The sequence below is a fragment of the Gopherus evgoodei genome, chromosome 12 (genome assembly GCF_007399415.2).
Source record: "Gopherus evgoodei ecotype Sinaloan lineage chromosome 12, rGopEvg1_v1.p, whole genome shotgun sequence".
NCBI classification, from domain to species: domain Eukaryota; kingdom Metazoa; phylum Chordata; order Testudines; family Testudinidae; genus Gopherus; species Gopherus evgoodei.
This window is the reverse complement of record NC_044333.1, coordinates 19,117,753-19,144,345: the sequence shown is the minus strand read 5'-3', so window position 1 is coordinate 19,144,345 and position 26,593 is coordinate 19,117,753. Positions and strand designations below refer to the sequence as shown.

The following is a 26,593-nucleotide window of genomic DNA, read 5'->3' as shown; positions in this document are numbered from 1 at the left end:
CCTGAAGATCATTTGTTTTGGCTCATATATATCTATATGGTGAGGGATAGCAAGTTGTCATCCGCAAAGTCAAGGTCCTCCAACTTCTGTGTGAAAGTCCATTTGTATGACACTTGGTTGTTCTGTGTCCACTACCAGTAAAAATATGCACATGTGCATCTTTATTGTTCAGATCTCTTACTTGTTGTTTTTATTCTCAGTCTAGCTACCGCTAGTGCATGGTCTGTTCTCACATCTTCCTGCTATCCACGCCTTCTAGTGGAAGAAACAATGTTTGTGCTGAAAGACAAATGAAAACTTTTATTTCTTGTATAAGTTATGTAAATTCAGATCTGAAGCTTCTTCTGTTCGTATTTATTACCTAAATTCTTAAAACATTGCAGCATTGATTTTTATAAGTTGTCTTGATTTTTTTTTTAATATTTGTCAGCTCGGATGCACACAGCATTTAAACATATGGACTCTCACCCATCCACTGCCCTCTCTGAGATCATGTATCAGAAAATATAGATTATAATGTCCTAAAGCACAGGCTGAAGGTATCATGAAAATCTAAAGGAAATCGTTGTGTTTCCACTGCCCATAAATTCAGAATAGTAATTTTCCACATCCCTCCTGTTACATTTACCTTGATCATCATGTCTAGAAACAAAAAAGAAACACTTTGGGTACTTCTCATCTACCTCTAGTCTGATTTGAGGCTTCAGAAGTCATTTTGGTTTCTAGAGTAGTGATATGTTAAATGGCGGGTTGTTGACCTACCTCACTTCAAATGTGTACTTCAATATCAGGTTGAGCTCTTTAATTCCAAGAGCATTTCAAGTATTATACTGCCAGGGATATCTTAACTTTTGTGTGGGCACATCATAGACTACTGGATAAGGTAGACCTGGTCTAACTGCTTTATGATGAGAATGTCCGTATACTTATTAGCTGTGATCTTTTTTGTTTTCCATGACCTCTTGAAAGAAAACTCTGAAATAAGATGCAAGCACTATTTGTGCTCTATTAGCTATAAAGTCAATAGAGTTGTGGCTTTTTAGATGACAATTGTAATAATTTTCTAGAGAAAATGGGCTTGCAAAGGTAGATTAAAAGAAAATTGAGAATGATAGTCTGAAACAAATGAAATCCATAGTATGTAGGATTTGTCATCATGGATCAGTGCACTTATTTTAGTGTGCATTAATTTTACTTAATTCAGTTGCATGATGTGGAACTCCATGTGTTGTGAATCTCATTGCATTAAAAACTGCTAAATATAGGTATGTCCTTCTTACGCTTCGGTGAAGTCTTGTTTACATACATTACAAAACATACAAAAAACAAGCAAACAAAAATCTACAAGATTACACAGTGTTGCAGTAGTTCCTTTTTTTTTTGTGGTGTATGAAATCTAAAAATGCCAGTCCACACCAGTGCTTACCCCACTGTCATTCACCATCATGAAAAATAAATTTAAAAAGCCTCCATTGAAAAATCAGTGCTGCAAGTTATATCCTTCCTTTGTCTCTCCCAGTGTTTTCAGTGTCTCTTTTGTGCTCTCTGTGTAGTTAGGCTGCAAGCTCCTCGAGCCACGGACCAGAACATCTTTGTTGTGCCATATGGGACTGAGTGCATTGTTGTTCCCAAAATGATGATGACATTTGTAGCTTGTTTTTCTAAGCTGAGAAATAGAGCTTTGACTTTTGGTTAATCCATCACAGAAAGTGTGTAAGATGCTTCCCTCTCCATCTCCCTTCCTGTGCACAGATATCCTTACTCTCTCTAATATTTCTTGGAGGTTTTATTCCTTTAATTCTTCATGGGAAAGAGCTGAGGTCCAATTTCAGGAAAAGTGGGTGAGAAATGTGCACTGAGGGATCAGTGTGGATGAAAAAAAGAGACTAGGTTACTCCAAAATACTCCATACGCTGCCTCAGTGTACCACTGCTCTGGTAGAGTGGCATAGGAGAATATCAGAAATCATTCAGGAAAGGTATATAATGCTACTCAAGGCTGTAGGTGAATTGTTTGTCCATACCTCTCTAATGGCTATGGACTATGAAGCAGGCTATTAAGCCTCAGTACACTTTTGACACTGAATTCTTGTCACTTAATATCTGAGTGATTATTCCTGCTCATAACTTATGCTTTCTTTCAGAATTGGAAGTTATTTCTTGTCATCTTTAATGGATGTAGGCCTCTTTCATAAAGGATGCTGTCTGATATAAAGTAATTTGAGGGATAACCAAAAAACCCAGCCTGTGATGCAGAAGATGCAAATATCTTTGAAATATTTACGAAAGGGTAGCGTTCTCTTTTAGATTACTTTCAAGTTGGTGATAATTAGTTTCTAATTGCCACTGAATGGTGAAAAACTCTTTGGACCAGATCCTCACAGTTATAAAGATGCTGCTACGCTGAAGTCAGCTTTGTTGATGCTGTGTTGATTTGCACATGCTGGGGATTGAAGTCTCCATTTCTAACTAAAAGGTTTTGAAGTTAGCACAGAAGTCAGAGATCATTATGAAGAAGATGTAGAACTTTATAAAATACTTTTATGTAACTCTGGAAAAGATAGGGTTCCTCCATGCACAGTTTCAGGATAACTGCGCCTGTGTACTCTCTCTGTGTTCCACTTCAGGAATGACCAGTTAGGTCTCCAGCTTTCACCTGTATCTGAGCATGGACCTATGTCCCACTTCCTTCCATCGACAGATTTTAAGGCTGCACAACCCTATGCCATATACTATGACAGGGATCAGCAACCTTTGGCATGCAGCCCATCAGGGAACGCCCGTGGCAGGCTGAGTCGGTTTATTTACCTGCTGCATCTGCAGGTTCGGCCGATTGCAGCTCCCACTGGCCACGGTTCGCTGTCCCAGGTCAATAGGGGCTGTGGGAAGGGCAGCCAGCACATCCCTCGGCCTGTGCTGCTTCCCACCGCCCCCAGTGGCCTGGAGCGGCAAACAACGTCCAGTGGGAGCTGCAATTGGCTGAAGCTGCAGGTAAACAAACTGGCCTGGCCCGCCAGGGGCTTACTCTGGTGGACCACGTGCCATAGGTCGCCGATCCCTGTACTATGATATGCCCAGCAAGGCAGTCTGCCTAGTGGCCCTCACCTATGCTTTGCTTTCTCTCCAAGGTCAATGCCAGTAGTTACAACATTGGTTTTAAACCCACAGGCCGTTTGTGGCCCAATCAGCACAGAGCTGTGGCCTGTGTGACATCCTCAGGTCCATACAAGTAGTATATATATATTGTGTGGATGTGGTCCACAGAGCACATAGACAGCTGCATATGTGGCCCACAGTGGTAAAAGACTGAGAACCACTGAGATACAGGTTACCCCACACATCTTTCTCAGCAAAGTACATTTATTCGTAGGATAAAAACATCACAGAGAAAACATTAAAAATAAAATAAAAGGGCCTATATGTTTACTAAATTTACCAGAAGTTGCCTATCAGTCCTGTGAAGCTCTGGTAGGCCAAAATTATTCCTATTTCTGAATCAGAAGAAAGACCCTTGAGTCTGTTTATACTGAGCTTTTATATATTCCAAGTTTGTTCTTTGACTATTGGTCTTTGGAAAACCTGTTTTGATTTAAACCGATCTATGCAGATCACCCCAGAGGGTGATACCTTTCCAGAGTTTGTTTACGGTCTCAGCAACTTGCCTTACTCACCGTCCCGACCACACACACTTTTTAGTTCCTGAAAAAGCTGTGATAGTCTTCTCCCCCATGGAGTTGCATATAATTCCAGAATGATACATAAACCATTCATAAACTTAATACAGTATGGTCCTCAAAAATACCCAATGTGCTTGCAATATCTGTATCATCTCTATTCTTTTACTCTTGGATATCTCAATAGGGGAAACTCAGGTCTGCTGTATTTCACTGGTTCAAAGGCAAGTGTTGTAACACCTTTTAGAATAGTATGTTTCCTTACCCATGTGTTTTGAGCTTCTGAAAAATTAATATGTCCTGCAACCATTTTATCAAGATGTTCTCCAAGCATCTGCTGAGTACCTCCACAAAAAAAATGTTTCTGTGACATCTACCATATGTACTGTTGATAGGATGTTTCTAGAACACAGCATCTCCATATTCCAGGTCAAAAAGGCACAGGAATCTTGATCTTGTGCTTCTTTGTTGAGCAGATCATATGCTGCTGTCATGTTTGCCTCTATTAAAATTGTTTTGTTGGTCTGGCTGGCTGCCTTTTTAAATTCGTTTAGTGCCTTTTTTAACATATATTTTAATCACACACGTATATGTGCAATATCTTATGCTATTGGACATTATTTCTGTCACCGTTTGTGATGTTCTTTTTAATGCCACAACTTGTGGGTTCAGGAACAGAAGTGCAGGTGTAGATGAGAATCTTGGGTTTATCAGAGGATTCAGACAAATGCTAATTGAGGACCTGTTACTAAATTTAATGGGAAACAACTGTTTAAGTATTGTTTCTTTCAAAATAAGTAATGTGCATTTGGCTAAATATATGCTAAAATACATTGTCTCTTGCTATTATGTTTAGAGGGAAACAATCTGAGCAAGGGTCCTTGAACTTTTTGTTATCTAAGATTTTGATTAGTAATTGGCAATAATGTACAAATTTTAGTGCCTGCTTTCTGTCTTTCATTAAGGTTATGGGACAGATGTAGCAATTTAAAGCTGTAATTAATGACATTTTAGTAACTCAGTTAACTTCCTTGTCATGCCAGTAGCATTAGGGAGTACAAATGTTAGTTAAATTAATAAAGACATGGATTTAAAACAAAAAAAAAATAGATCCAGGTCGTGACTACCCCAAATCTCAAGAATGGTTGGATCAGGTTTTGTTTTGAGGCCATGTAGAGCTAGAACATCGTTCACAAAGAGTATAACGTATACTCGGTTCCTACAACATGTTCATATTGTGCTGTTGTCCATCCTAAAAGGGAAAAGAAGGAAAAGTTCTTTAGGAGTTATGACCAGAGCTGTATATTTTAAAAGAACATATTTCTTACAATATTAATCATTGTGTATGTAATGTACAAATGACCCAAGAGAAATGAACATAACATGCCTAATAGCAGAAATTCTATTGTTTTTTTCTTGACTCCACCAACAAGAAGTAATTAATGATTAAATTGTCAACTGTCTGAAATTTAATAGCATTCATAATGCACATAATCTTATACTGCTTACTGTTTTGAATAGCTTTTCATTATCTTAAGACATATTTGCTATTTCAACTGTTAAAATATATTAGCACTTTTCCTCCTTACTGTAGTATTGCAGGATCTTCCTTATGTATTTGTCATCTGCAAAATATAGCACTCATAGCAGTCACTAGCATACAATAGGGGAAGGGTCTGATAGACTATTAACATGAAGGAATATTTATTGTATGATGGGGAAATGAAAACAGCCTTTTAATTTTAAAATACTAGTATTTTTATTTGCAAGTAGTGAAATCTCCCAAGTATTGAATAAGCAAAGGTAGAAGAATACTGGTGAGCTACAATTAATACTGATTGTTTACCTAGGAATATTGAGTGAGCAGGTAAAAGTAATACAAGTTAAAGTGGTTCACTATGGAGGAATCCATATTTTTTTTATACTCTCTGTGAGCTCCCGCCCCTTACCTAGACAAATAAGATCACTTATTCTGCCTTAATGTCGTTGCTCTTTCCTTTGCAGTCAACTGTTACCTCTGTTAGTTCTTGCCAGTCAGTTCTTCTTGCCCTCACTGTCCAAAAATGTCTGCTCATGTGTATTGAAGGTGTTCCTCTGGAAGAAGAAATAGGGACTTCTCTATTAACATGTAATCCAGTTATCAAAGCAATGGATTTATCTTGTGCTCATAGAGCGTATCCGGTTTTTTTTAGAATATAGCTATAACACCCAAGAAACATGATTTAACTAAGGGCTGGTCTACACTAGGGGAGGGGATCGATCTAAGATACGCAACTTCAGCTACGTGAATAGCATAGCTGAAGTCAAAGTATCTTAGTTCGAGTTACCTACCGTCCTCATGGCACGTGATCGACGTCCGCGGCTCCCCCTGTCGACTCCGCTACCGCTGTTCGCGTTGGTGGAGTTTTGGAGTTGACAGGAGCGCATTCGGGAATCGATATATCGCATCTAGAGGAGACGCGATATATCGATCCCCGAGAAATCGATATATCGATCCCTGAGAAATCTATTTCTACCCGCCGATACGGCCAGTAGTGAAGACGTACCCTAAGTTGCTATGCCGATTTCAGTTAAACCAGTTGCTCTTTCATAACTGTACTAGATAAAACTACTAGAATAAAGTTAAAATTTATTTTGAGAGACTTGACACTAAGGAAATGGTTAGTATCCGTTACACCAGTGAGTTCATCTTACTACTTCATTGCATTATTTGGGTAACAATAACTTTCTAATCATCCGAAGGTTTAAAAACCAAGGGAATTTACCAGTCTTTGCTGGCAGCTGCTCCAAGCACAGTTGTTTAGCTAACATAATCAGCTTTCCCTTGTTGAACCAATTAGAATTAAATCCCACAAGCACTATTTCTGGCAGTGTTTCTGAAGGGAAACTGAGGTTTTATAAACCTATTGGTGATGGTTTAAAAAAAATGATACAGCTTGAAATCAACTTTTTTTTTATGGCATTGCTGATAATGAAAACAAACAGAAATAATGTGTGCTAAATATAATACATGCAATTCTGCAACTAGACATGTTTCCCCTTCCATTCTGTTGAAAATATCTTCTGCATAGTTATAAGATGCTCTCCTGACTAGGGTCTGACTTTAATTTTAAAACATTTTAATATTGAATATCCATAAATATGTGGTGGTATATTTACAAGGAAAAACTTGTCTGTATAAATTCCCAGCCAAACCTTCTCTGACAAAATGCTTTTGACACTGTACAAGCAAGGTTTAACATATAGCTTATCCATACTTGTATCTTTTTTGAAAAATTGCACATAATCATATAATTTGTTAGCTGTAGGTAATGTAACCATTTTTAAGTAACATCAGTTCAAAGTCAGAAAAAATTGGGCTTATCGTTGACTCATATGAACTAGTATTTTTCCCCTTAGCCAAATAGTCCCTTTTACATTGCTCTAATAAAAAAATCTAATTAGATAGAAAAATCTAGTGTCAAAATTATAAAATATAAATTCCTAGCAGTGATTAATTGCAGTTTCTCTACAGAAGGGACTGATGCCAAAATATCTCTAGAGACAAATTTATTCCTCAAAGTCATGAATTTCTCTGAGTCAAGGTCACTCTCGTGGTATTTCTGTTGGGGGGGGTGGGGAGCAGGGGGATCTGATGTAATCTAGTATCCTAATTTCTTTATATTGCCTTAATTACATAATCCGTATCCCAAACAGAATATGACAAAAAAGTCTTTCCATATAGGTGAAGTTGCATTTTTGTAGAGAAAATTAAATAATTTAGTAATTTGAAGTAATTGACCAGTATTTACACAAGTATTGCTACCAATAAAGAAACTACAATATTACACCAATTAATACTTTCCAGATCCTTCAGACTTTCCCAATATTAGTATATTACATCGCTTAAGGCATTTTCCCACCATCTTAATCTTAACAGTATAACTCAATGTTTCCCAAACTTGGGACACCGCTTATGTAGGGAAAGCCTCTGGTGGGCTGGGCCACTTTGTTTACCTAACGCATCCGCAGGTCCAGTGGGAGCCGCGATCAGCCGGACCTGCAGACGCAGCAGGTAAACAAAGCAGCCGACCCTCCAGGGGCTTTCCCTGCACAAGTGGCATCCCAAGTTTGGAGAGCACTGGTATAACTCATTATCCTTAGTAGGAGCTCCTTTCTTCAAACGATGTCTCTTGCATAATGATGGTGACAGCAGCTTCACATGGAGGGCAGACTTTAGTCTGGGTGAGGGTTGATGCTGAGATTCTCAGCAGTAGCAATGAGTTCCTGTGTTAAGAGATTTTTCTGTCTCTCCTTTCCCTGGATGCAACTTTAGGAAACTATGGGGAAGAGAGTGAGCCAATTATGATCCACCAGTTTTATAGGATGGTGAGGCTTTTACTATTTCTCTCTCCTGATGTCACCTCCTTGGAGACTTTCTATTCTGGAACATTCGTGGACCCTGCTCCCCATTTATGCCCTGTATCTCATCACTTTCCGCTTCCCTTGATAACCTTTTTTTTGTTTTGCTTCTCACAGGCATGCTTGCAACTTTACACATGCCAGCCTTTATATCTGGTGCATCCTGCCTGACTCCTGTGCACAACCGAATCCCACCTTAAAACTCATTTATTTCAGTTTGCTTCTCATCACTGACCTCCTCTTCCCATTTCTTCAATTTAAGCAACATTTTTAAAACAAACCAACAGGATGCATATGTAATCACAATCTCTCTTGTAATTCTCATCCCCTATATCATCTCTCCTATTCCTTGTTCATCTTCCGTTTTTTTAATATTAATGAGATGATATGCTTAAAAAGAAGGTACTGTCGTTTTTGTAATTAATTCTGAAACACTATGCATGCTTATGACATGTAAATACATAAACAAACAAACAAACAAATGATTATGATGTAGAGTTGAGTGGAGCCTTGAAAGTGAAAACAAGCGGTAGGAATTAGATGCTAGAGAAGGCAAGAGGAAACCAGTGAAGACATTCAAGGCGAGGATATGATTAGAATATCAGCAGGATGATGTCAGCAAATGATCTTGGCAGCATGTTAGATTGATTATGAAGTAGGGATAGATAAAGGGAAAAGGTGAGAGATAACACTATGATCAAGTTAAAGATCAAGGATAGTGATGAAAGGATCACACTGTCATTTTGATTACCATTTTAAACATATACAAGCGGTCACTCATTGAAGAAAATAAGATGTGATTTGTAAGCAGTCTGTCTAAAGAGATCTTCCTAGTTTTTGTAGTGTCTGTTTAATGACAGTTTTATTACAGACTATAATCTGCTATCTTAATATTTTACTTTTTAGAAGCTCTGTGAGTTTTGAAAACTAATCTTTGGTTTTTTTTTCCATAGAATCATAGGTTTGGAAGGGACCTCAGGAGGTCATCTAGTCCAACCCCCTGCTCAAAGCAGGACCACTCCCCAGACAGATTTTTGCCCCAGATCCCTAAATGGCCCCCTCAAGGATTGAACTCACAACCCTGGGTTTAGCAGACCAATGCTCAAACTACTGAGCTATCCCTCCCCCCATTGTACTAATGCAAAATCATTTTTCATATATATTATTGTTTTAGCTCATTTTTATTTCAATATAGTTGACACAGTTGAAGTTCTGGTATATGTAGTTTAGTTGTGTATCATTTAAAACAATATTTCAGTAATGGTGCCTTTTTTGTCATTCCTCTGGTTAAGATGACATCTCTGACTCACCACATTTGTAGTAGTGGATGATTGTTGGTTTTTTGCTTTAAGACTTCCATAATAAATGTAAATTATTAGAGAGTATTAAGGTAGAAAGTGTGATAATGAAAATGAACCTACTCAGTAAATTTTGAAAAAAAAATCACGTTCATGATGCCCTAAGAGGTCCTTTTTCTCTTTATGATGGTGATTTTGCTTTTTTTAATAATCTATGTTCAGATAAATCTGTCAACTGTCTGTAGATTTGAATTAGTCCACCTTAAACTCTTTTTAAAAAAATATGTCTAAGGCCAAAAAATGTATTAGCTAGAAGAAAATATTGCTGCTGCTTCTGTATTGACAAAGTGTTGGTGACCCCTGTAAGTATAAGATTATATATTATTAAAATGAAAGAAACCACGAACTACAAACCATTTGACTTTACAATGGATGCTTTGTGAATGCTTTATGTATTTTAAAATCAAAGTTTTGCTCATTTAGAAAGGTTTATAAATTTTAATTTGGTTTGCAATTTGTATTTAGAAAATTGTAGAATTTTGTAAATAGATGGTTCCTTTTTATTTCTTCAAAAATAAAACATTTGTTTACATACTATGTTGTAAAAATGTCTCAAGTTGATTAGCAATTTGCAATATTTATATGTGGGCCTTAACTAGTTACTAAAAAATGTAAATGAAAAGTAATGTTGTAGTGAACTATTACCTGGCTGTTTGACTCCTAGAAGGAATAATCCTAGTTTCCCATTTTCTGTTCTGCATGCAATGTCCACAGAGGCAAGAGAGAATGCATAACATTTTGTGATACTATTTTTACTGTGTAGTGGGAAGCATAAACAGTTAAAGATGGAACCTGGGCAACAAGCTCTGTACTAATTGTTATATGTGAACAATCATCTATATATATAGCCATGAAAACATCAAAAAAGTGAACATCGAAAATTAGTGTGTTTAAAAAACAAACACTCTCACAAAGTCTATACATATCAGAGGACTAGAACGGACCTCAAGAGGTCGTCTAGTCCAGTCCCCTACACTCGTAGCAGTGCTAATTATCTAGACCATTCCTGATAGGTGTTTGTCTAACCTACTCTTAAAAATCTCCAGTTATAGAGATTCCACAAACTCCCTAGGCAATTTATTCCAATGCTTAAACCACCCTGACAGTTAGGAAGTTTTTCCTGATGTCCAGCCTAAATGTTCTTTGCTGCAATTTAAGCCCCTTGCTTCTTGTTCTGTCCTCAGAGGTTAAGAACAATTCTTCTCCCTCCTCCTTGTAACAACCTTTTATGTACACCTCTACCCCGATATAATGCAGTCCTCGGGAGCCAAAAAATCTCACCGTGTTTTAGATGAGGAAGCATTATATCAGGTACGGAGAGGAACCGCTCCCCGCCCCAGCTCACCTGCACTGTGCCTCCGCCTCCGCCCTGAGTGCGCCACTGCTGCTCCGCTTCTCCCTCCCTCCCTCCCTTCCAGTCTTGGTGCACCAATCAGCTGTTTGGCCCAGCAAGCCTGGAAGGGGGAATAGGGGAGAAGCAGAGCGGCGGCAGCATGCTCAGAGGAGGAGGCAGAAATGAGCTGGAGCGGGGAGTAGTTCCTCTGTGCGCCCCATTACTTGCTGTGGCCCTCCCAGGGGCAGCCCCACCCCAGCTCACCTGCGTTCCACCTCCTCCCATGAGTGCGCTGAAGCTCTGCTTCTCCCCCCTCCCTCCCACTACCAAAGCCTTGAAGCAGAGAATGCTAGATGTCCAACAGCAAAATGAAACTAGATGCATTTTTTCCAGATGGTCACTGACTTTTAAAGACAAATTAAAAACCAAAAAGAAAAATTCTGGAAAATAAACACAACCTATTGCACCATTGTTAATTAGTTTAGGGTTTAAACACAAAATACTAATCAAGAAGAGATCCTACTTCTGAAAGAAACGTCAGGTATTGATTTGTTAAATTCCAGGTTTGTAAGCATAACAAATGTCTTTCTTTTCTCCCCCTCAGCTCTGTTGGGTTAGCAAAAGCAGCCCTGGAAGCAATTAATGGATTCAACCTCTTTGGCAATCAGGTAGTAAAAACATTTGTTTGTTCAGTCTATATTTGTAAAAATTAACAGGTTGTTTTTTAAAAAATTGTTTTCACCCCTGATCAGTGGATGTGTAGAATTCATATAAAACAAAACCGGTAAATTTATTTGTTACTTTTTCAGGTACAGAATGATAACTGAATAAAATCAGATTTGTCCTTATATATAGCAAATTTTACTTCTCTTTCCAGTTGTGTATGGTTTTTTAATATTTTTTTTTGTTAACTCTGGTTAAAATTGAAATGTCTATAACTTTTCTACTTCCCTGTCACCTTTGATCAAGATTTTAAACAACTCATCTTGTTTGTGATCTAACTACTGTCATTTGTGTTTTAAATCTCAAGTAGTTTGCCCCATCATTTGAATCTTCCCTGTTATTAACCTTGAACATGGTCTATTTATTTTGGGGGGGTTGTTTTTTTTAATTTGGTTTGGGTTTCTCCCCCCCTTTCCAGATATGTTTTTTAATGGAGTTCAATATAAGCCTTTCATCATACTTTACCTCTGACAGACATTCCCATTTTTACATTCTCAAAAATATTGGATATAGGTCTCTTACTATATTATACCCACAAAGGTCTAGACTCAAAAAGTATTCTTCCCAAACTTATGACCCCGAAAAGGTGAGTAATGGAGGAAATTTGTCACTGAGCCATTAAATATTGTCAGTCAATGGGGAAAAAGGGAGTTGTGGCTTTACAAAAATAAAGGAGAGGTGGATGGTGCCATACATGCTGAGATAACCAAATTACAAGGGTAAAGCACTCTGGCAGAGGATTGTCCTTAAGTGACTTTTGGCAAAAAAAGTGAGTGCAGCAGCAGAGCTGTGAGTTTAAAATGGTTTAATGTTTTAAACTTGCTCCTGCATTGCATTTTTTTTCCAAGTATTCATTCTTTCAATTCTCAGGCAGTATTTGTCTTTCTAGAATACCCATATGCCTTCATGTCTGAAAAAAGAATGTTAATAGATGTAATGTTTTAGTTTTGCAAATTCCCTTTTAGTGTTGAAAATCATCCGAAACTTGATTTTGAAACCATTAATTTTTTCCTCCTTCTGCCACTCAGTTAAAACTGCTACTGTTAAACAGTAGTGCATTGAAAGTCTATGATCCTTGAAGGGTTAAATTATTTTATAATGTGACCCATATGTACGTGAAGTAGCACTGATCTGATCTAATTAAAAGTCAAAGGCTGGGGAAATATATCCAAATATGCTGAGAGGATTGTCCCAGCTGTATACTGAATGAAAACATCAAAAACTTAAGGACTGACTAAGCCCTGGGAATCTTATTCAAAAACATTATTCTTGATGGTTTAAAAGGGTGGGCACTTTTTTTTTTTTTTTTTTTTTTTTTTTTTTTTTTTAAGTACTGGTACTTTTCTCAGAGTGGTAGCCGTGTTAGTCTGTATCAGCAAAAACAACTACCACAAGTATTCCTTGTTGTTTCTGCTGGTACTTTTCTGTTACCTCAAAAGTCAGAGACACAGCTGACTTGCAGAGTGGCAATTCTTGCCTATTTCAAAGCTTAAAATCCTGCTTTAAGATACAGCAAAATTTGATTCTCATGGTGAATCCAATGTAGGGGTTGGGGAGGAAATTTATACAGTTACCAAAGAAAAGCTTTGGTCTTTATTTCTTAATATTGTCTTAACTGGAGATGAGGGAGACTTGAACATTTTTTTGTAAGTCACCTTTATTTAGACTGGCAGACTCAATGCTGAGTCAATTTACTGACATAGTGCTTTCTAAGTGAGCTAGTGGCTATTTATTCATTATTACTACTTTTTTCTTATTTGTATTACTGTAGTGCCTGGGAGCCCAAGTCACAGAGTAGGATCCCATTGCTAGGTGCTGTACACAGAAGAAAAAGACATTGCCTACCCCAAACCATTTACAATCTAAGTATAAGAGAAGAGAGAACAGGAGGACACAGACAGATGGGAGTACATGAAAACAATGACAATATTGTCTACATAGACAAGACAGACAGGGAGAAGGGATATAACACAGAAGCCAAGTGAACCATGTGATAGCAAACATATCACAGTAAAAGCTGTGTTATCTGGCTGTGTACCAGCCAGTAAGCTCTATAAACCGGCATTTCTAATCTTCATATAAAGTCTGGTTTATAGTCCAGTTGGTGCGGGGCCAGCAGGCTCCCTACATGGCTCCCCAGAAGCAACGACATGTCTCCGCTGCTCCTAGGTAGAGGAACAGCCTTGAGGGATTTGGAGTGTGGAATGAGGGGGGATGTGTGTGAGGCTGCGATGCGGGGGAGTGCAGGGCCTGGGCTCTGGAAGGGAGTTTGGAGGCAGGATTGGGGTATGGGGGGTGCAGGCCTTGGGCTCTGAGAGGGAGTCTGGGTGCCAGGAGGGTGCGGGGTTGGGGGACAAGGGGGTGGGGTACAGGGCACTTGCTCTCGGGGGGGGGGGGTTTGTGCAGGATTGGGGCACTGGGGGTGCAGGGCGCTTGTTCTGGGAAGGAGTTTGGGTGTAGGGGGTATGCGGGGCTGGAGGTTGAGGGGTGTGGGGGGGTGCTGGATCCAGGGGGCACTCATCTGAGGCGGCCCCTCACAAGCAGTCCTTGCAGCCCCTAGGCGGAAGCGCAGCTATGCGGCTCTGCGCACCCTGCCCCTCCCCCCCCGTCCCTTTGGCCTGGAACTGTGGCCAATAGAAGCTATGGGGATGACATCTGTGGACAGGAGCAGCATGCGCAGAGCCACCCTAGGGGCTGCAAAGACTGGCAGCTCTCCGCAAGCAGCAACCAGAGGTGAGTGCCCCCGTCCGGCACACCCAACCCCACCACACCCAAACTTACTCCCTCTTAGTTAACCAGAATTTTTCAATTATTGGCACCTCCCATTCCCCCAACATGCCAGATTAAAGAGCTTTTACTGCAGTTCCATAATTTTGTGGGCTATTGGAGGGATGGGGTTAGTTAGGAGGAAAGAAAAGGGAAGAGGACAGAGCAGGGTAGGAGTGGCAGGTGTGGAATAAAGCTGAGCTGAAGGGCCTGAGGAGGGAGGGGGAGAGCTGGAGCAAACGGCCAATTGGCACAGGGCAGAGAAAGGCAGATCATTCTGTAGTGTTCCCAGAGTGTGTGTGGGTCTTGCCTGCACAGTTCTGAGTCTGGAGGGGTAGCCCCGGTTGGGCCCCACTTTCTACCCGCCTGTCTCTGTTTTGGCTGTTCCTGTTACTGGCTGGAGTTATAGCACAGATCTTATGTTAGTATGGCACTGGCAGTGCCATTCTTCCGCTTCCGCCTCTGAGGGAGACCATACCTCCTCCCAGTTTGGTCTGCTAGAGTCTTTTCCAAGCAAAGAGAAAAGAAGAGAATTAGCCTTCAAGCAGGGTGAGGCCGTAAACAATCTGGGCTCTGGCTTGCAACCAGAAAGAGCAGTAGCAGTCTCGTCACCTCGCCTTTAAGCAGGATTCCAGCAGGAGTGGTGAGCACCAAGCACAGTCTATGGGGCTCCGGTAGGGGTGCCCGAGGAGAACAGGCCGCCTGGCCTAAGGAGGGAGAGTACTGCCAGCCCAAGGATGTGGTGGCAGGGGGGATGCAGGCCCACCCAACTCCATCACACCCCAGCCCAGGACCCTAACAGCAGCGGCGTTGTCCACCAGTGGGTCAGTGGATTCGCCCACAACACAGTGACCTTGTTTCAGGCCAGCTTCCAACCAAACTTGTCTGGTTTCCCTGGGCTGCTTTCTACTTCTTCCCCTTAGGTGTACTTGTGTCCAGGGGTCGTCCTCAGTCTTTCCAGGATACACTACCAAGGATATCAGTAGCAGCTCTTCAGCGTCATGCATGGCAGGGCTCTCTGGAAGCTCAGGCTGGTCCCCGGTGCAGCAGTGGTTCTCTTTAGCATCCCTCTCCAGCAGTGAGGAAGAAGCATCTGTCTCCTTCGGCAGCTCTCTCTCAACTGAGCTGCTGGGCTGGTCTTTTATACTTCTGCTTCCTGTCCCACCCTTCTGCTTCTGTGTGTGTTGCGTGGTACTCCTGGATCTCCCCCCCAGGTGGCTTACAGCATTCCCTCCGCTTCCGTCTCTGAGGGGGGCCACGCCTCCTCGCTGCTCACTGGAAAACAGGACACCAGGATTCCCATTTTAAATTCTGTTCCTTATTGTCTGTATGACTTTTTTGAGTAAGCCCCTTAAATTATTTGTTCCTCAGTTTCCCCATCTGTAAAATTGGGGATAGAAATACGTACCTCACAGGCGTATTATGAGGCATAATTAATATTTGTAAAGAATTTTCAGGTCTTTAAGTGAAAGGTGCAATGTAAGTACTAAGTACTATTCTTCTTCTTACTGGAAGTACTTTAACTAGACAAAAGTTTTATATAAAAAAATTAAACTGTGTTTAATGTAGAATTTTCTCTTCTTATTTTACTGACAGACAATATAGTACAGAAATGTAGATTATAGAGAGGAGTATGTGGCAAAACAAAATATTCAGGTTTTGTTTGTTTTTTTAATTTCATACAATCATTTTAAAAAGCCTGCTGCAGATTCCATTCTACGCGGTAAGATTGTATAATTCTCTCTTAAGGATGCAAAGTATCACTTTGTAACTATAGGTATTTGTAAGTACGCAGGCTTCTGGGGTTCAGTCTTGCACCACTAGAATCAATGCAGATTTTACCACTGACATCAGTTGTGCACAGACAGACTCTTAATTTCACCTGTGGTAATTTCTGCTGAAGTGTAACCTTACAAGAAAATCAATGTTTGAAAATATGGAAATTCACAATTTACACTACTCAATCTATTTGTAATTCTTCCCTCCTCCCCCCCAGATCTGGCGTCTTCCTTAGCAATTTGAACCTCTCTTCCTTCCTTAGTTCTTTTTCTAGCTGCATAAATTATTTTTGGATCAAAGACATTTTCTAAGACTTTTTTTTAAGTTCACAGCTAGTGGCTTAGATTTTGGATAGTCACTGTATTTGTGCAGCTTACAGGTGAATATCAGAAATGTTCACTGCAGAATATTGCTTTGTAAATGGTATAATATCTCCACTGTAAATATGCTAGCTCTGTATCACGTACATACTTCAATCAGTGGTTAGCAAGTGCAATCGTAGGGCCCAATCTTGCATCATTAGAGCCTATCAATCTCAACAACTTGTATCATTGGAGCCTAGTGAGGAAAAGTTAATGATTACTATAAGTGTGTCTTTTATCTAAACAAGATTGTCTAAAGTAGTCTTGCCACCCCTCGCCATACACACACGTTCCCGGCACTGTGTGAACGCCAGACTTGGCGCAACCACTTTGTGACTAAATAAATATTTCTGTTTTTTTATTGACTAATAAGATGAAAAACTTTTTGAGTGAACAAAGGTATCTTATGTTGTTCTTCAAGCGCTGATCTCTGTGTGTATTCCTTATGTGGGTACATATGTGCACCATGCACCTGAGTTCTGAGATTTCTAGAAAATAGTATCCATTGTCTGCAATATGCAGTTGTTCTCCTCATGCTCCAAACCAAGGATGTAAGGGGCAGTGCAGATCCTTCTTACTCCTGCATGGCCTGAGTTATAATCCTCTGTGTCCACAGATTTCTCCATGCTTCCTTTCTCTTAACAAATCTGTAAATGTATTGTAAATAATTTTAGCATAGTTAGTATAACTTAGTTTTCTCTCTGCCTCTGGAAGTCTCTCTCCAAGACAAAGACTACTCCCAGAGTCCCACAGTTTAAGAACTGCATTTCCTGCCTTCACTCCTCCTCCACGAGCAACAAGCACCAGTGCTGCCTCTGTTTTCTGGGAGAGGCACTTATCTCAATTAAGCTCAGAATTTGGTGCTTGTTTCTCCCTCAGACCCATGAAGCTCATGAGCGCGGCTGGAAAAACATATGATGGAGAAGGCTATGAGACCTCAGTTTTGATATGGATGCACTGGATCCATCGGTCCCAACTACTGGAACGCCCCAGACTCTGGGACAGACCAAAACTTACACCTTGTCAGAGGATATCTTCAGCCTTCCTTAGCCTCAGTCTCTTTTTTCCTTTCGATCTGACCTTCCTGACCCCCTTGTATGTCAGTTTCAGCTGATGAGTACCCCTCCAAGCACATGCTCAGGAACAAAAGTCAGAGCTGCTAACTCATGGAGTCATCATCCAGGGCTTCTCATGACAAGCATAAGGCCATATGTCCTTCCAGATCTGCTTCCAGAAGAGATCACTCCCTGGCTCTCTCCAAATCAAGTGAATCCTCACAGGTGGATTCTAAGGAATTAAGCTCACTTAAATCCTTTTTACTATGAGGGGAAGGTGCAAAGGAAAAAGGATCCACCAGTACTATTGTTGTGTCTGATTTCTAAGCCGAAGGATTGGCACTTGACAACAACATCTAAGAGTTCACTTGTAGACTCTTTGACAATACTGGCCCTTCCCTGTAAAGAACTACCATCCATGATGACTGTGGATGCACTGGATCCATAGGTCCCAACTACTGGAACGCACCAGACTCTGGGACAGACCAAAACTTACACCTTGTCAGAGGATAGCTTCACCCTTCCTTAGCCTCAGTCTCTTTTTTCCTTCCGATCTGACCTTCCTGTGAGACAGTGGCACGTCAGAGGAAGGAAATTACTTCCAGGAGACATAAATGATCCCCTCCTTAGCCCTTAGGCAGGAGCTTTCAGTTATTGGTACTGATGGCTGTACCAGTGGAGCAGGAACTGACATTCTGTTTGGAGGCTCCAGGTGATCTATCACCCCCACATAATGAGGTAAGTCCAGGCAGAGACTTGCAAAGATCTGGGGTCTATCCTTCACCCAGATGTGACTACCTAAGGAAACAGTGGTACCCAATACAATGAGGTCCCCTCATTGATCCTTCCTACTTGGCCCTATTAGGTTCCATGGAATCCATACAGTAGACATCCCGGATTAATCCACTGTACCTCTTCTGTCCGACACCTACCAGCTCCATCAGAGCATGAGGAAGAGGGGATTGATCTGGATCCAAATGTACCCACATGTGTTTTGTCTTCCTCCCAAGAGTAGACAGTTGTCCCATCTTCACCATCTGTACCTGACAACCCCAAGCAATATCAGAAGCCTCTGCAGAGAATGGTGAATGACCTCCAGATTCCACTAGAGGAGGTCCAGGATACCCTATATCAGCTCCTTGACATTTTATGATCTTTTGGTCCCTCCAGTAGGGTAGTCCTCCTTGTAAATGATGCCATCATGGAACCAGCTAAGATGGTGTATCGCGCTCCAATCTCCTGCACCCCGGCTCCAAAAGGGCTGAGAGAGACATTTGTACCAGCCAAAGGGGCTGAGTTCCTCTTTACACACACAGGAACCAACTTCCTGGTGGCACAAGCAGCCACTGAAAGTTCTAAATTACAACATTCTAAGGCTACACTGGCAGATGAGGACTCAAAACAACTTGATCTTTTGGGGAGGGGAAGATATTTTTTTCTACAAGTCTTCAGTTACGTATTGCCAACTACCAAGCTTTGTTAGCAAAATTATTTAAGGATTTGGGACTTTAAGGACAAACTCTTCCAAGAGGACAGAGTCCAGCAATAGTTAGCTTTCTGAAGGATCTAGTTAGGATCTTCCCACCAGTGGTGAAATCTGCACCACAACAGGACCTGACCTTTGTACTGTCAGTACTTACCAGACCACCATTTCGATGACTATCTACATGTTCTATGTCTTACCATTCCATGAAGGTCATCTTTTTAGTTGCCATCACTTTGACTAGAAGGATGAGTGAACTGGGAGCTTTCACGACTGATCCGTAATATATTATGTCTTTTATGAAAAAGGTTTCATTTTGTCTTCACCTAAAATTTGTCCCTAAAGTAATTTCTAAGTTTCACATCAGTAAATCTATCCATTCACTTACTGGTTTTCTTCCAAAAACCTCATACTTCCAAGAAGGAGAGGAGACTTCACTCTCTAGATGTCAGATTTTCTAGTGTTCTACCTACAAGGGACACGACCAATTAGAAAATCAACAAGACTTTTTGTGAGTATAGTGGAATGATTGCGAGGACAAGCATCTGCTCGGAGACTCTCTAAGTGTATCTCTGGCGGCATCATTCTTTATTACCAATTGTTAAGTATTCCTCCCTTGGATGAGGTGACATCCTTTTCCAGTAGGGCCCAAGTAACCTCCACAGCATCTTTTAGAGAGGTGTTTATACTTTATATCCGTACTGTGGCTACCTCAAACCAGATGTTCATGAAGCGTTAAACATTAGGTCAAGCCTTTTCTGCAAATGCAACTGTTAGAACTGCGGTACACCTTTACCTCAATATAACGCTACCTGATATAACATGAATTTGGATATAATGCAGTAAAGCAGCACTACGGGGAGGACTGTGCACCCTAGTGGATCAAAGCAAGTTTGATATAGTGCGGTTTCACCTAATATGCATGCGGTTTCACCTGTAAGATTTTTTGGCTCCCGAGGACAGCATTATATCAAGGTAGAGGTTACTACAAATATCTATACCAACTGTATCATTGTACCCCCTGTTAATCACCCACGCATGGAATAACATTAAGGTTAGTTACCTGTAAGTGGAGGGTCTTTGAGATGTGTGGTCCTTATCTGTTTCCCCTGGATGCCTTCCTTCCCCTCTGCTTCAGATCTTATCTGATTTGCAGTAAGAAGAGGAGCTGGAAAGGCATTATTAGTCTGCACTGCCCTGTATACCTTTGGTTCAGAGCAGGAGGAGAACAACTATGCATATGTGGACTAACGGACACTACTTTCTAAAAATCTCTGAACTCATGTGCCTGAGGAGCATCCATGCTTACATGTAGAATACAGATAGAGACCACACATGTAAAAAAACCTCCAATTAAAGGTAAGAAACCTCCATTTTCTGATTTGCATACTGAATTACTCTGAATATAGGAGCAAAGTTGAGGTAGTTTGAGTATCATAAATAAACGTTTGTCCTTTCAAATGTTTGGGTTTCTTGTAAGTTTAACTCTGAATTTCCTGGTCTTTTAAAGATTGTATTTTCCCCAACTACAGCATTCTTAGGCTGTTGGTACGTACTGTCAACCTTAATTTTGCTCCAAAGAAGTTTTTGTCTGGAATTTCCTTAGTTTTTAAAATGACTCCTGAATGTGAGGTTTGTACCTAAGATCCCTCTAAGATCTACAGGAAGGGAACGCCTTTCGGGCAGAATTTTGGAATTACAATCTTCAGAAGTATGGCTTTGTCTGTGTAAGTACATTAACAGCCAAAAAACGTTATAATGAGCCTGTTTCCCTCATTCTCTGCAAGATTTCAGAGGTTCACTGATGCCCATAGCCTTCTGTACAATGAATCTTAGGGGGCTTATGCCCATCGCCCATAGGTAAACCTTAAGAGTCTCTTAGCACATTTGTTGTAGGCATGCACACAAATCATGCAAGTCTTGGAAGGCTTGTCAGGGATGCCAACTCATCTCCCAGAGGCCTTAGGCTCATGGGGAATGAGCTTAATATTTGCATGGAGAAGATAGGTTGGGAGTCCAAGTAAGTTCCTAAGGATTGTGGGTTTGGGAAGAGGCTGATAGGCCCTCATTATGGCTTCACAAGAGGAGGCAGATGGGGTCCCCTTAAGCTGTAGCCCTGCACAAGGAGACTTTGAGACACACCCAAAAGCCTCTGTTCATCCCCAAAAGCCAAAATACAATGAATAGTCACCTGACAAGTGTAAATAGCTAAAATCAGTTATAGATTGTCGGCCTAAAAAGCAGGAGTGGGTCTTTGCCCCTACAGAATGTTGTAGGGCTTAAATGGAATAATTGTCTTCTAAGGGAAGAAGAAATCAAATTATTTTTTTTCTTTGCTAAAAACAGAGGTTTTTTCCAGTGTTAGTTTTGAATGAGTTTGTGCATTTACACAGTTGAATCTCATTTGAATAGTGAAGGTCAAATAATGAATGTTCAAACAAAAACCCTTCAAATAAAAACAGCTAAATCTAGAAGCAGTAAAGAGCAAAGAATTTCTTATCAGACAGAATGCCATTTCTTAATTGTTGTGGTTAGTGCCTAGACACAATGGTGATGGATGTGTTAGAAATACTTGGAGAGTGGGGGGGTGTCTTTTTGTTTTTTACTGTATAGATAAACACATCTTTCTGTTACAGAGGCTTTTCATACTCTCACAAGATTTGTTTTAATCTTTAAACTTCATCATGTAATGTCATACCCAATAATTGATAACTATACCTTTTATATAAATCTTCTCTCCATGCACGTGTGCGTGTACATGAAAATTTCCCCACACATTGATTTTTTTTTTAATTATGTTATTTATTTTTATTTCCTGAAGCCTTTCGCACCATTCACAGCTTAAGTGCAGGATCTTTCTGGAAGGGCTGGGTGGCTTCATGTTTCCAGGCATCCTTCAGTCTGGTGGTGTTAGTATAGTTCCTCTCAAGATGCTCAGCAGGACTTCTCAAAGTGACTCAGAACACAGTTGGAAATGAAATATAGAAGCTGTCTCTTCTTGTGCTTGACTTGATTTAAAAAATATCTGCAAAGATGTTGGTTATTTCCCAGATTAAAAAATTATATATAAATTTGTTAGTCTCTAAGGTGCCACAAGTACTCGTGTTCTTTTTGTGGATACAGACTAACATGGCTGCTACTTTGAAATATAAAACCAAGACACTGGTGTTCTAAAGAGCATTATCCTGTCTATTATGCAAGTATATGAAGGATTTTCTCCATTTTAGATAGTCCATCATAGCTTTTAGTTTCTAAAAATAAAATGGATGCTTGAGACTGATTTTCTCTTTCAGCTAAATGACTAGTTTTGCCAATACAGCTCTCGATTCAATTCTGTTCAGCTTGGCCTGCATGTAGTTATTAAAGGGACAGTTAGGTTAAAAAAATCACAATTGTATTTTCAGATTCTTTTTTGACCTAGTTATCAATACGTTGAATTTTTCTTCCAATTTTGCAGTTTGAGTTTATGTTCAGTTTCCTGCTAACAGAGCTCTTCGGGTAGATAGCAAAGTTGTTGCCATCATGGTTCTCTTGTGCTGCAATTCCAAATGCCATTTCATAGAGAAGATCAGCTGCTACAGTGTGTATTCTGAGATCATAGGCCAGAGCTCCAACTGGCCATCTACATGGATATAAATTCATGTGTACCCATTGAAGTCAATGGAGCTACACTGATTTACACCAGTTTAGAATCTGGACCATGAGGCAAATGTGTTCTGTATTGTTTTAATTATGGTTTATACAAATGTTTATTAAGGTTGCACCTTTCTGACCACTGGTCATCAAAAGATAGCATGAATAAACCTGCAGCAAGCCTGTTTTCACCAAAAGAAGTGTGACAGGATCCTGCCCCCGCCTTTTCCATTTCCCCCAATAGGATGCAACAGCATTTTCTTTTGTCAAGAAAAGGTAGACCTTAACAGCCCATCCTTTTTTCCTGCATGGGGAGAGGATCAACAGTTGTGCCTCCTTCCATCAACCATCCTTTGTTATTGATCATATTAGATAGTCATGGAGCAGGGACACCCTTGTGTGAGTCACATTTACAAGTTTGTATCCCATTGGTGTTTAAGATGCAAACACTGATAGGAGTGTTTCTCGAACCAATTATCTACATTGTTGGGAGGGGTATTGCTTTTCTTGTTTGTTTTTTGATTTGAGGGGAAGGAGAGGAGAGGAGACAAACATTTTGAAAGTAAATATGAGGGTTAAAAACTGGATATTTTCTGTTTAATATTCTCAAAATATTCGTACCAAGAAGTTTTTTCATCTCCCTTATGAAAATGATCCTAGCGATTATGTGTCTGGTATTCATGTAAAGCATGTTACGGCTTTTACTCCCTTTATCCAGGATAGAGAACAACAGTGTTTCACTGAGATGATAATATGTAGCAGACCATGTGAAAAAGTTATTTGACAAGGTTAAACTGTCAGTTTGTATCACAATACTAAGCTAGTACAATGATAGTTGTAATAAAACTATACTAGTTGAATAGGTTTGTATAATAACATAAATCAATTGTCTTTCCTTTCCCTTATGAAAGGAAGAATATTTTTGAACCATGGCTAGAAAGCAATGTAAAGAAAGAGGACACTGCATATTCAAAAACATCCTCTTTTGCAAAGAACTGCTGCATATTCTAACATTGTTTTGGCAGCCCTCTGCAGAAGGATGACCATGAAATTGCTAACAGTGCTGGAACCCAAAAATGTTTTAAAATTTACAACAGATGATAAGTAGCTTCTAAAAATCTCTCCTTAGACTGTTGGTAGTATCTGCTGAAATATCTTGTTTGTGCAATACACATTTGTAATTAACAGTTGCAGAATTTTATAATATGTGAATCTTTAGCATTGACAGCATGTGTGCTAAGCCCTTCATTTACTGAAAATAGCAGAAAAGTCTTCCAAGGCCTAAACCAGCTGTGCATCAAAGTGGTAGATAAACTGGTGTTTTTATGGTTTGTTGTTGTTTTTTTTAAATCTTGGAAAACATCATTTGACTCAGGTCCTTTTAGCACTTCAAGAAGTATTTGTTTGAATGGAGGTTTTTGAGTTTTAATTATAGCATCTCAGATAATGAAATATGACAATATAAGCATGAAGGGTGAATCCTGACCTCATTGAATTCAAGGGGAGTTCTGCCATTGACTTCACTGGGGCTAGGGATTTTACCCTAAGGACCCAGACCTACTGTCAGATCCAGGCTGGTGGACCTTTGTACTCAAGCCCAGCCCTAAGTGACACACATTGTTTGGCAATAAACTGCTTTCATACATTTGTTTGTCAAAAATTGAAAGTTGGTAAACTTATATTTCTAATGTAAATATTGTATTTTACAACTTAAAATTCAAAAGATCCAAATGGGACCATTACATTTATGTATTGGAATAATTGGGACAAGTTGAAGGAATGTTTTGCTTTAAGGGCTTTGTTTCAAGTAAAAGAGATTCTGTTATGTCAAAGTGGGTTATTCTCCCTAATTTTTGCTAAGTGTTGAGTTTTATTTGAGAGCCTCTGCCTTAATAAAATGAAGTTCAGTGTGATAACTGAAAGACAAGAATATTTGTTTTGTTTTTATAACTCTGATTGAGATGTAATGTGTTGGAAAGATCTTCTCTTTTTGCTTGTCTCATAAGGGAACCATATGGTCTCTTCAACTTAACCGTTAAAACTTCTGCTTTCACCGGTCTCTTTTATCGAATTGCTTTTGTTTAAGAAGTTATGGGAAATGTAATTAATACATCTATGCTGTCTTAATTGAATAGTCCAAACAGTAGTTACTTGGAATGGAGAGCTAATGTTTTTGTAATCTCAGATACTGTTCTCGCTGTTTAATTTCTGCCAACTGCATTTAATTCCTTTATTAATAATATGTTGATTATATTTATTTAAAAAATTAAATTTTATTCCTGATCTGGTGAAAATTATTAACTTCTGATTCCTAGTTACCTTAAATTGCCTATGTAAAACAAGAGGGCTGGTAGCTTTTCCAGTATTTGCTGCTCCAGAAATTTTTATATGTTACCTTTCCCCTGCACCTCAACTTAACTTTCATATTCTATTTATAGGGCTGCTCTTGGTCCATCATATTCGTGGATCTTGATGCCCATAATCGAAACAGACAAACTCTTTGCTCATTGCTACCCCGAGAATCAAGGTCTCATGTAAGTAGTTTGATGAAATTCAGGTTAACAGAATATAGAAAAAATAAATTGGTAGAAGCATAGTTCTTAGCTTTATTACCATTTTAATATCCTATTTAATAAAGAATATGAACTTGTTGGTTGGGAAGAAATTAGGTTCTGCTGTTTTAAATATTACAGCAGAATAGGAGCCATCTCTGCAATAGAATTATCACGGCCAACCTCTCTTTAATTTAAGAATAATTAGGGCAAGGTGAAAACAGTGGCTTAAATAATTTAAAACAGAAAGTCCAATTGGTCTATGAATAAGCGAGGCCAAGAGTTGTTTAAAGGGCTTTGACGTTTTATGGGATGGTGTGCTTGTTTTCATTCACCTTGCTTACTGTATAGTGGCTGAAATATCTGCAGTTTTATAAGGTTTTTTTTGTTTCATAATAAACCCAAAGCCTAAGGTACTAAACTTCTAACTATTTTAATTTTGGATTTCATCTGTAATAAGGTATATGAGTAGGGCCCTACCTAATTCATGGCCATGAAAAATGTGTCACGAACCATGAAATCTGGTCTCCCCCCTTGAAATCTGGTCTTTTGTGTGCTTTTACCCTATAATATACAGATTTCATGCAGGAGACCAGCATTTCTCAAGTTGGAGGGCCTGACCCAAAAGGGAGTTGTAGGCGGGGGAATCATAGTATTGCCACCCTTACTTATGTGCTGCCTTCAGAACTGGGCAGCTGGAGAGTGGCAGCTGTTGGCTAGGTGTCCAGCTCTGAAGGCAGTACCCTGCCAACAGCAGCGCAGAAGTAAGGGTGGCAATCCCATACCATGCCACACTTAGTTCTACACTGCTGCCTTCAGAGCTGGGCGTCTGGAGAGGTGGCGGCTGACTGAGGGCCCAGCTCTGCAGGCAGCAGCACAGAAGTAAGGGTGGCAATACCATACCACGCCATCCTTACTACTTTGCTGCTGCTGCTGCTGGCAGTGGCTATGCCTTCAGACCTGGGCTCCCAGCCAGTTCTGAAGTCAACTCCCAGGACTCTGGGTTGTCTTCTTCTTTAGGACTCAGCTGCTCCCTCTCTGTGACTTTTCCAGGGTCTGTTAAAGAATCTCTGGACAAATTGTCTCTCTGCTGTTCTAGGCAGTGCTTTGTTTTACATCAAAGGCTGTGCCGCTTCTCTAGTGGCTGAAAGGGGAACCTGAGCCCACTGTCTACTTCAGGTTCCATCCCAGGGACCCTGTGCTCTTCAGCTATGGTCTACTCACTCCCAGACCTGTTTGTTACTTCCCTGGGTTCTGTCCTACTCCCTCCTTCTATTTTTTGGCATCTCTGGTTTTACCATTTGTCTAAGTTTCCTCTGCTCCCCGTGGCTTCTTTTGCTTCTTGCCAAACCCTATTATCTCCAACACACCTCTCTCCTGTCAAGGGTTGACTCCAGGCTACTCCCCCATTGGGTACTCAGCTTTTTAGCTTTATAGAAGTCCTGCCTGTTCCTGCCCAGGTGAGCTTCATCCTT

General features: G+C 40.1%; 1 protein-coding gene across 6 annotated transcripts in view; it reads left to right on the top strand.

Annotated features, from left to right (window-relative positions):
- The window catches only part of PHKB (phosphorylase kinase regulatory subunit beta), a 206,971-nt gene that overhangs the window by 73,448 nt on the left and 106,930 nt on the right, over positions 1–26,593 (top strand). For all 6 annotated transcript variants that reach the window (XM_030581825.1, XM_030581823.1, XM_030581826.1 and 3 more), the window contains 2 exons: positions 11,370–11,433; positions 25,005–25,100. In XM_030581825.1, the coding sequence (XP_030437685.1) occupies positions 11,370–11,433; positions 25,005–25,100 (160 nt within the window). The remainder of the gene's footprint in view (positions 1–11,369; positions 11,434–25,004; positions 25,101–26,593) is intronic.